The sequence below is a fragment of the Scardinius erythrophthalmus genome (assembly GCF_964197995.2).
Source record: "Scardinius erythrophthalmus genome assembly, chromosome: 21".
In the NCBI taxonomy this organism is placed as follows: domain Eukaryota; kingdom Metazoa; phylum Chordata; class Actinopteri; order Cypriniformes; family Leuciscidae; genus Scardinius; species Scardinius erythrophthalmus.
Genome location: NC_138241.1, coordinates 37,318,939 through 37,328,938, shown reverse-complemented (window position 1 = coordinate 37,328,938; position 10,000 = coordinate 37,318,939). Strand labels below are relative to the sequence as shown.

Genomic DNA, 10,000 nt, shown 5'->3' with positions numbered 1-10,000 from the left:
TCCACTGGGTTCTTCTGAGTGTATCGTGTGTGTCGCTCGAGGTCGCTTTCCTCTTCACCAGGACACACTCTACACTCATTACTCAATGATGTTACACTGATGCTGCAGCTGATCTGAGAAACTCTTGTTTTTGTGTGTGAAAATTAAATCATGATCAAGAAAAAATGAGATCAAACGGTGGAATAGAAATGTTTTTGAGCATTCTTGAGAAATATGGTCATACTTTACAATAAAGTTTGTTAAAGAGTTAAAGGAGAACTCCGGTCAATTTTAACATTGAGCTCATTTTTTTGTACATTTGGAGTGGTGTCAATACAGAGAACAACGACAAAAATCGGTGTTGCCTACACCGAGTTATTCTATTTTTAAAATTTGCACCCTGTTGACTTCAATGGGGCAAGTACTAAACCTGCTTTTAGCCTCTTAACATCCTTGATGTGTCATTACAAGTGCACAGAAAATGTGAGTGATTCCTTCAGAGTGAACACGAGTGGATCTGACTGCAGTAGATGTGAAAGATATGTATAAAAATGATGTTAATTCAGCCAGCGCACATACCTGTGTTTACATCCTGCTTTTCGGTTGAAGTCCAAAGTAGTCGATTGCCGAGTTCACGCGCATAGGTTTAGTTACCAATGATCACGCGCGTGAACTCGGCAATCGACTACTTTGGACTTCAACCGAAAAGCAGGATGTAAACACAGGTATTTGCGCTGGCTGAAATAACATCATTTTTATACATATCTTTCACATCTACTGCAGTCAGATCCACTCGTGTTCACTCTGAAGGAATCACTCACATTTTCTGTGCACTTGTAATGACACATCAAGGATGTTAAGAGGCTAAAAGCAGGTTTAGTACTTGCCCTATTGAAGTCAACAGGGTGCAAATTTAAAAAATAGAATAACTCGGTGTAGGCAACACCGATTTTTGTCGTTGTTCTCTGTATTGACACCACTCCAAATGTACAAAAAAATGAGCTCAATGTTAAAATTGACCGGAGTTCTCCTTTAATGAGTTAGTTAATGAGTGAGGCTGCGTAAGTCTGCAATAGTCTGCATGAGTCTGCGTGAGTCTGAGTGAATCAGAGATAGTCAGTGAGTCTGTGTGAGTCTGAGTCAGAGTGAGTCTGAGTGAGTCTGCGAGAGTCTGCGAGAGTCTGAGTGAGTCTGAGTGAGTCTGCATGAGTCTGCATGAGTCTGCAAGAGTCTGCAGGAGTCTGCGAGAGTCTGCATAAAGCCTGGAACACACCAAGCAGACGGTCGGCCGTCGGGCAGTTTTTGTGCGTCAGCCGACTAAGTTTCCTCAGTGTGTTCCGCACCGTCGGCTGAAATTAGTCCTCGTCAGCTTTTTTTCGGCCGATTCGACATGTTGACTCGGCGTCGGGCCGTCGGTGCAAGAGGGAACTCTGATGGGCTGTTCAGCTTAGTGAACGAGTCAGTGCACGAGAATAATAGCAAAACAGCGAGCAAAGTCAAAACGGTAAAGATAGAAGGCTGTTCTAATGTTACGTCATCTTACCTGAGTGTTCCTTGGCGAATATTTCAATACTAACGAGAGGAGTGAAATAAAGAAAGTGTTTAGCAGGATTGATATTCAAAACGGTAAGCACGCACAGCTTTGTTTACGGTTTGTGTATCTGCAGCCCTGCAGCGTTGGTTTCCCTTTTTGAATGACGAATATAGATGATTATATCTGCAGAAATAGACAGTTGTCTCATTTACACGCAGACGCAGAACGCGCATTCTAGCTAACAGTCGGCTGTAGTTCTCTCGGTGTGTTCAAGTGCACTTTTTACCCCCAGTCGGCTTTCATCAACACTAGTTCGTCGGCGTCGGCTTGGTGTGTTCCAGGCTTAAGTCTGAGTGAGTCTGCATGAGTAAGAGTGAGTCTGCATGAGTAAGAGTGAGTCTGCGTGAGTCTGCGAGAGTCTGCATGAGTCTGTGTGAGTCTGCATGAGTAAGAGTGAGTCTGCATGAGTCTGCATGAGTCTGCGAGAATCTGCGTGAGTCTGCGTGAATCAGAGTGAGTCAGAGTGAGTCTGCAAGAGTCTGCGAGGGTCTGCGAGAGTCTGCGAGGGTCTGCGAGAGTCTGCGAGGGTCTGCGAGAGTCAGAGTGAATCTGCATGAGTCTGAGTGAGTCTGCGTAAGTCTGAGTGAGTCTGCGAGAGTCTGAGTGAGTCTGCGTGAGTCTGCGTAAGTCTGAGTGAGTCTGAGTGAGTCTGCGTGAGTCTGCGTAAGTCTGAGTGAGTCTGCGAGAGTCTGAGTGAGTCTGCGTGAGTCTGCGTAAGTCTGAGTGAGTCTGAGTAAGTCTGCGTGAGTCTGCGTAAGTCTGAGTGAGTCTGCGTGAGTCTGAGTGAGTCTGCGTGAGTCTGAGTGAGTCAGTGTGAGTCAGAGTGAATCAGAGTAAGTCTGTGTGAGTCTGCGAGAGTCTGCGTGAGTCTGTGTGAGTCTGCATGAGTAAGAGTGAGTCTGCAAGAGTCAGCGTGAATCAAAGTGAGTCTGAGTGAGTCTGCGTGAGTCTACGAGAGTCTGAGTGAGTCTGCATGAGTCTGCGTAAGTCTGAGTGAGTCTGCGTGACTCTGCGTGAGTGCATGAGTCAGTGTAAATCAGAGTGAGTCTGTGTGAGTCTGAGTGAGTCTGAGTGAGTCTGCGAGAGTCTGCATGAGTCTGCGTGAGTCTGCATGAGTCTGAATGAGTCTGCGTGAGTCTGCAAGAATCTGCGTGAGTCTGCAAGAGTCTGCGTGAATCAGAGTGAGTCAGAGTGAGTCTGCATGAGTCTGCGTGAGTTTGCATGAGTAAGAGTGAGTCTGCGTGAGACTGAGTGAGTCTGCGTGAGTCTGCGTGAGTGTGCGTGAGTCTGCGTGAGTCTGAGTGAGTCTGAGTGAGTCTGCGTGAGTTTGCATGAGTAAGAGTGAGTCTGCATGAGACTGAGTGAGTCTGCGTGAGTCTGCGTGAGTCTGCATGAGTCTGCGTAAGTCTGAGTGAGTCTGCGAGAGTCTGCGAGAGTCTGCGAGAGTCTGAGTGAGTCAGTGTGAATCAGAGTGAGTCTGCGTGAGTCTGAGTGAGTCAGAGTGAGTATGCGAAAGTCTGCGTTGGTCTGCGAGAGCCTGAGTGAGTCCGCAAGAGCCTGCATGAGTCTGCAAGAGCCTGCATGAGTCTGCAAGAGCCTGCATGAGTCTGCAAGAGTCTGAGTGAGTCAGTATGAGTCTGAGTGAGTCAGTGTGAGTCTGAGTGAGTCTGAGTGAGTCAGTGTGAGTCTGAGTGAGTCAGTGTGAGTCTGAGTGAGTCTGCGTAAGTCTGAGTGAGTCTGCGTGAGTCTACGAGAGTCTGAGTGAGTCTGCATGAGTCTGTGTAAGTCTGAGTGAGTCTGAGTGAGTCTGCGTGAGTCTGCATGAGTCAGTGTGAATCAGAGTGAATCAGAGTGAGTCTGTGTGAGTCTGAGTGAGTCTGCGAGAGTCTGCATGAGTCTGCATGAGTCTGCATGAGTCTGAATGAGTCTGCGTGAGTCTGCAAGAATCTGCGTGAGTCTGCAAGAGTCTGCGTGAATCAGAGTGAGTCAGAGTGAGTCTGCATGAGTCTGCGTGAATCAGAGTGAGTCAGAGTGAGTCTGCATGAGTCTGCGTGAGTTTGCATGAGTAAGAGTGAGTCTGCGTGAGACTGAGTGAGTCTGAGTGAGTCTGCGTGAGTCTGCGTGAGTCTGCGTGAGAGTGCGTGTGCTGCAAGAGCCTGCAAGAGCCTGCATAAGTCTGCAAGAGTCTGAGTGAGTCAGTGTGAGTCAGAGTGAATCAGAGTGAGTCTGCGTGAGTCTGAGTGAGTCAAAGTGAGTCTGCGAGAGTCTGCGAGAGTCTGCAAGAGTCTGCGAGAGTCTGCATGAGTCTGAGTGAGTCTGCATGAGTAAGAGTGAGTCTGCATGAGTAAGAGTGAATCTGCGTGAGTCTGCGAGAGTCTGCATGAGTCTGAGTGAGTCTGCGTGAGTCTGCGTGAGTCTGCATGAGTCTGCATGAGTCTGAGTGAGTCTGCATGAGTAAGAGTGAGTCTGCATGAGTAAGAGTGAATCTGCGTGAGTCTGCGAGAGTCTGCATGAGTCTGAGTGAGTCTGAGTGAGTCTGAGTGAGTCTGCATGAGTCTGCATGAGTCTGCATGAGTCTGTGAGAGTCTGCGAGAGTCTGCGAGAGTCTGCGAGGGTCTGCGAGAGTCTGAGTGAGTCAGAGTGAATCTGCATGAGTCTGAGTGAGTCTGCGTAAGTCTGAGTGAGTCTGCGAGAGTCTGAGTGAGTCTGCGTGAGTCTGCGTGAGTCTGCGTTAGTCTGAGTGAGTCTGCGTGAGTCTGCGTGAGTCTGCATGAGTCTGCGAGAGTCTGCGAGGGTCTGCGAGAGTCTGAGTGAGTCAGAGTGAATCTGCATGAGTCTGCGTAAGTCTGAGTGAGTCAGAGTGAATCTGCATGAGTCTGAGTGAGTCTGCGTAAGTCTGAGTGAGTCTGCGAGAGTCTGAGTGAGTCTGCGTGAGTCTGAGTGAGTCTGCATGAGTCTGAGTGAGTCAGTGTGAGTCAGAGTGAATCAGAGTGAGTCTGTGTGAGTCTGCGAGAGTCTGCGTGAGTCTGTGTGAGTCTGCATGAGTAAGAGTGAGTCTGCAAGAGTCAGCGTGAATCAAAGTGAGTCTGAGTGAGCCTGCGTGAGTCTACGAGAGTCTGAGTGAGTCTGCATGAGTCTGCGTAAGTCTGAGTGAGTCTGCGTGACTCTGCGTGAGTGCATGAGTCAGTGTAAATCAGAGTGAGTCTGTGTGAGTCTGAGTGAGTCTGAGTGAGTCTGCGAGAGTCTGCATGAGTCTGTGTGAGTCTGCATGAGTCTGAATGAGTCTGCGTGAGTCTGCAAGAATCTGCGTGAGTCTGCAAGAGTCTGCGTGAATCAGAGTGAGTCAGAGTGAGTCTGCATGAGTCTGCGTGAGTTTGCATGAGTAAGAGTGAGTCTGCGTGAGACTGAGTGAGTCTGCGTGAGTCTGCGTGAGTGTGCGTGAGTCTGCGTGAGTCTGAGTGAGTCTGAGTGAGTCTGCGTGAGTTTGCATGAGTAAGAGTGAGTCTGCATGAGACTGAGTGAGTCTGCGTGAGTCTGCGTGAGTCTGCATGAGTCTGCGTAAGTCTGAGTGAGTCTGCGAGAGTCTGCGAGAGTCTGCGAGAGTCTGAGTGAGTCAGTGTGAATCAGAGTGAGTCTGAGTGAGTCAGAGTGAGTATGCGAAAGTCTGCGTTGGTCTGCGAGAGCCTGAGTGAGTCCGCGAGAGCCTGCATGAGTCTGCAAGAGCCTGCATGAGTCTGCAAGAGCCTGCATGAGTCTGCAAGAGTCTGAGTGAGTCAGTGTGAGTCTGAGTGAGTCAGTGTGAGTCTGAGTGAGTCTGAGTGAGTCAGTGTGAGTCTGAGTGAGTCAGTGTGAGTCTGAGTGAGTCTGCGTAAGTCTGAGTGAGTCTGCGTGAGTCTACGAGAGTCTGAGTGAGTCTGCATGAGTCTGTGTAAGTCTGAGTGAGTCTGAGTGAGTCTGCGTGAGTCTGCATGAGTCAGTGTGAATCAGAGTGAATCAGAGTGAGTCTGTGTGAGTCTGAGTGAGTCTGCGAGAGTCTGCATGAGTCTGCATGAGTCTGTGTGAGTCTGCATGAGTCTGCATGAGTCTGCATGAGTCTGAATGAGTCTGCGTGAGTCTGCAAGAATCTGCGTGAGTCTGCAAGAGTCTGCGTGAATCAGAGTGAGTCAGAGTGAGTCTGCATGAGTCTGCGTGAATCAGAGTGAGTCAGAGTGAGTCTGCATGAGTCTGCGTGAGTTTGCATCAGTAAGAGTGAGTCTGCGTGAGTCTGAGTGAGTCTGCGTGAGTCTGCATGAGTCTGCGTGAGTGTGCGTGAGTCTGCGTGAGTCTGCGTGAGTGTGCGTGAGTCTGCGTGAGTCTGAGTGAGTCTGCATGAGTCTGCGAGAGTCTGAGTGAGTCAGTGTGAGTCAGTGTGAGTCAGAGTGAGTCTGCGTGAGTCTGAGTGAGTCAGAGTGAGTCTGCGAGAGTCTGCGTTGGTCTGCGAGAGCCTGAGTGAGTCAGAGTGAGTCTGCAAGAGCCTGCATAAGTCTGCAAGAGTCTGAGTGAGTCAGTGTGAGTCAGAGTGAATCAGAGTGAGTCTGCGTGAGTCTGCGTGAGTCTGAGTGAGTCAAAGTGAGTCTGCGAGAGTCTGCGAGAGTCTGCGTGAGTCTGCAAGAGTCTGCGAGAGTCTGCATGAGTCTGAGTGAGTCTGCATGAGTAAGAGTGAGTCTGCATGAGTAAGAGTGAATCTGCGTGAGTCTGCGAGAGTCTGCATGAGTCTGAGTGAGTCTGAGTGAGTCTGCGTGAGTCTGCATGAGTCTGAGTGAGTCTGCATGAGTAAGAGTGAGTCTGCATGAGTAAGAGTGAATCTGCGTGAGTCTGCATGAGTCTGAGTGAGTCTGAGTGAGTCTGAGTGAGTCTGCATGAGTCTGCATGAGTCTGTGAGAGTCTGCGAGAGTCTGCGAGAGTCTGCGAGGGTCTGCGAGAGTCTGCGAGAGTCTGAGTGAGTCAGAGTGAATCTGCATGAGTCTGCGTAAGTCTGAGTGAGTCAGAGTGAATCTGCATGAGTCTGAGTGAGTCTGCGTAAGTCTGAGTGAGTCTGCGAGAGTCTGAGTGAGTCTGCGTGAGTCTGCGTGAGTCTGCGTTAGTCTGAGTGAGTCTGCGTGAGTCTGCGTGAGTCTGCATGAGTCTGCATGAGTCTGCATGAGTCTGCGAGAGTCTGCGAGAGTCTGCGAGGGTCTGCGAGGGTCTGCGAGAGTCTGAGTGAGTCAGAGTGAATCTGCATGAGTCTGCGTAAGTCTGAGTGAGTCAGAGTGAATCTGCATGAGTCTGAGTGAGTCTGCGTAAGTCTGAGTGAGTCTGCGAGAGTCTGAGTGAGTCTGAGTGAGTCTGAGTGAGTCTGCGTGAGTCTGCGTGAGTCTGCGTGAGTCAGTGTGAGTCAGAGTGAATCAGAGTGAGTCTGAGTGAGTCTGCATGAGTCTGTGTGAGTCTGCATGTGTAAGAGTGAGTCTCCAAGATTCTGCGTGAATCAGAGTGAGTCAGAGTGAGTCTGCATGAGTCTGCGAGAGTCTGCGGGAGTTTGCATGAGTAAGAGTGAGTCTGCGTGAGACTGAGTGAGTCTGCATGAGTCTGTGTAAGTCTGAGTGAGTCAGTGTGAGTCAGAGTGAATCAGAGTGAGTCTGCGTGAGTCAGAGTGAGTATGCGAGAGTCTGCGTTAGACTGAGTGAGTCTGCATGAGTCTGCGTGAGTCTGCATGAGTCAGATTGAATCAGAGTGAATCAGAGTGAATCAGAGTGAGTCTGTGTGAGTCTGAGTGAGTCTGCGAGAGTCTGCATGAATCTGCGAGTCTGCATGAGTCTGTGTGAGTCTGCATGAGTCTGCATGAGTCTGCGTGAGTCTGCAAGAATCTGCGTGAGTCTGCAAGAGTCTGCGTGAATCAGAGTGAGTCAGAGTGAGTCTGCATGAGTCTGCGTGAGTTTGCATGAGTAAGAGTGAGTCTGCGTGAGACTGAGTGAGTCTGCGTGAGTCTGCGTGAGTGTGCGTGAGTCTGCGTGAGTTTGAGTGAGTCTGCGTGAGTCTGCGAGAGTCTGAGTGAGTCAGTGTGAGTCAGAGTGAATCAGAGTGAGTCTGCGTGAGTCTGAGTGAGTCAGAGAGAGTCTCCGTTGGTCTGCGAGAGCCTGAGTGAGTCAGAGTGAGTCTGCGTGAGTCTGAGTGAGTCTGCAAGAGTCTGAGTGAGACAGTGTGAGTCAGAGTGAATCAGAGTGAGTCTGCGTGAGTCTGCGTGAGTCAGAGTGAGTCTGCGAGAGTCTGCATGAGTCTGCATGAGTCTGCATGAGTCTGAAAGAGTCTGAAAGAGTCTGCAAGAGTCTGCATGAGTCTGCATGAGTCTGCATGAGTCTGCGAGAGTCTGCGAGAGTCTGCATGAGTCTGTGTGAGTCTGCATGAGTAAGAGTGAGTCTGAGTGAGTCTGCATGAGACTGTGTGAGTCTGCATGAGTAAGAGTGAGTCTGCGTGAGTCAGAGTGAGTCTGCGTGAGTCTGCGTTAGTGGTGTGAGTCTGCAAGAGTCTGCATGAATCAGAGTGAGTCAGAGTGAGTCTGCGTGAGTCTGCGTAAGTCTGAGTGAGTCTGCGTGAGTCTGCGTGAGTCTGCGTGAGTCTGAGTGAGTCTGCGTGAGTCTGAGTGAGTCAGTGTGAGTCAGAGTGAATCAGAGTGAGTCTGTGTGAGTCTGAGTGAGTCTGCGAGAGTCTGCATGAGTCTGCATGAGTAAGAGTGAGTCTGCATGAGTCTGAGTGAGTCTGCATGAGTCTGCAAGAATCTGCATGAGTCTGCGTGAGTCTGCGTGAGTCTGCATGAATCAGAGTGAGTCAGAGTGAGTCTGCATGAGTCTGCGAAAGTCTGCGTGAGTTTGCATGAGTAAGAGTGAGTCTGCGTGAGTGTGCGTGAGTGTGCGTGAGTCTGTGTGAGTCTGCGTAAGTCTAAGTGAGTCTGCGAGAGTCTGAGTGAGTCAGAGTGAATCAGAGTGAGTCTGCGTGAGTCAGAGTGAGTCTGCGAGAGTCTGCGTTGGTCTGCGAGAGCCTGAGTGAATCAGAGTGAGTCTGCAAGAGCCTGCATGAGTCTGCAAGAGTCTGAGTGAGTAAGTGTGAGTCTGAGTGAGTCTGCGTGAGTCTGCGTGAGTCTGCGTGAGTCTGCGTGAGTCTACGTGAGTCTGAGTGAGTCTGCGTGAGTCTGCGTGAGTCTGAGTGAGTCTGCGTGAGTCTGCGCGAGTCAGTGTGAGTCAGAGTGAATCAGAGTGAGTCTGTGTGAGTCTGAGTGAGTCTGCGAGAGTCTGCATGAGTCTGTGTGAGTCTGCATGAGTAAGAGTGAGTCTGCATGAGTCTGCAAGAATCTGTGTGAGTCTGCAAGAGTCTGCGTGAATCAGAGTGAGTCAGAGTGAGTCTGCATGAGTCTGCGTGAGTTTGCATGAGTAAGAGTGAGTCTGCGTGAGACTGCGTGAGTCTGAGTGAGTCTGCTTGAGTCTGATTGAGTCAGTGTGAGTCAGAGTGAATCAGAGTGAGTCTGCGTGAGTCTGCGTGAGTCTGAGTGAGTCAGAGTGAGTCTGCGAGAGTCTGCGTTGGTCTGCGAGAGCCTGAGAGAGTCAGAGTGAGTCTGCAAGAGCCTGCATAAATCTGCATGAGTAAGAGTGAGTCTGAGTGAGTCTGCGAGAGTCTGCGTGAATCAGAGTGAGTCTGAGTGAGTCTGAGTGAGTCTGAGTGAGTCAGAGTCAGTCTGAGTGAGTCAGAGTGAGTCAGAGTGAGTCTGCGAGAGTCCATCCGTCTGCGAGAGTCTGCAAGAGTCTGCGTGAGCTTGTGTGAAAGCCACCTACTGACGTCGAAGGCGTACAGCACGTTACACGCGCCCTCTGTGTCGTTCCTGCCGCCCCAGATGAAGATGGTCTCGTCCAGCAGGACAGCGGTGTGTCCGTAGCGCATGTAGGGAACCTCCCGAGTGTGTTCTCGTCCTCCGGTGCGCACCGGTGGCAGCTTTGTCCAGCGCAGAGACACTGCCGACACACACACATGCACATGAGACGCTCGCAGACACACACACACAAGACGCTCACATGAGACACTCACACACATACAAATCAGACACACACACACACACACAAGATGCTTGCAGACACACACACACAAGACGTTCACATACGGATCCAGCAAACCTCAAAAACACCATTCAGTTTAACTCAATTAAACTTTATTTGTATAGCACTTTCCACTATTACATTGTTTCAAAGCATCTTCACAAGAAATGTGGTAACACTTTACAATAATGTTCTTTAGTTAACACTAGTTAATGTATTAACTAACATGAACTAAAAATGAGCAGTACATTTGTTACTGTATTTATTAATCTTTGTTAATGTTATTTAATAAAAATCCAGCTGTTCAAATAATGTAATGAACCTTATTGTA

At 49.6% G+C, this 10,000-nt stretch overlaps 1 protein-coding gene across 4 annotated transcripts in view; it reads right to left on the bottom strand.

Annotated features, from left to right (window-relative positions):
* klhdc3 (kelch domain containing 3) overlaps window positions 1–10,000 on the bottom strand; it is an 85,967-nt gene that overhangs the window by 55,941 nt on the left and 20,026 nt on the right. For all 4 annotated transcript variants that reach the window (XR_014029119.1, XM_081351757.1, XM_081351755.1 and 1 more), the window contains exon 3: window positions 9,412–9,588. Coding sequence is in view for 3 of the 4 variants with exons in the window: in XM_081351757.1 (XP_081207883.1) it covers window positions 9,412–9,588 (177 nt within the window). In the remaining variant the exon portion in view is untranslated. The remainder of the gene's footprint in view (window positions 1–9,411; window positions 9,589–10,000) is intronic.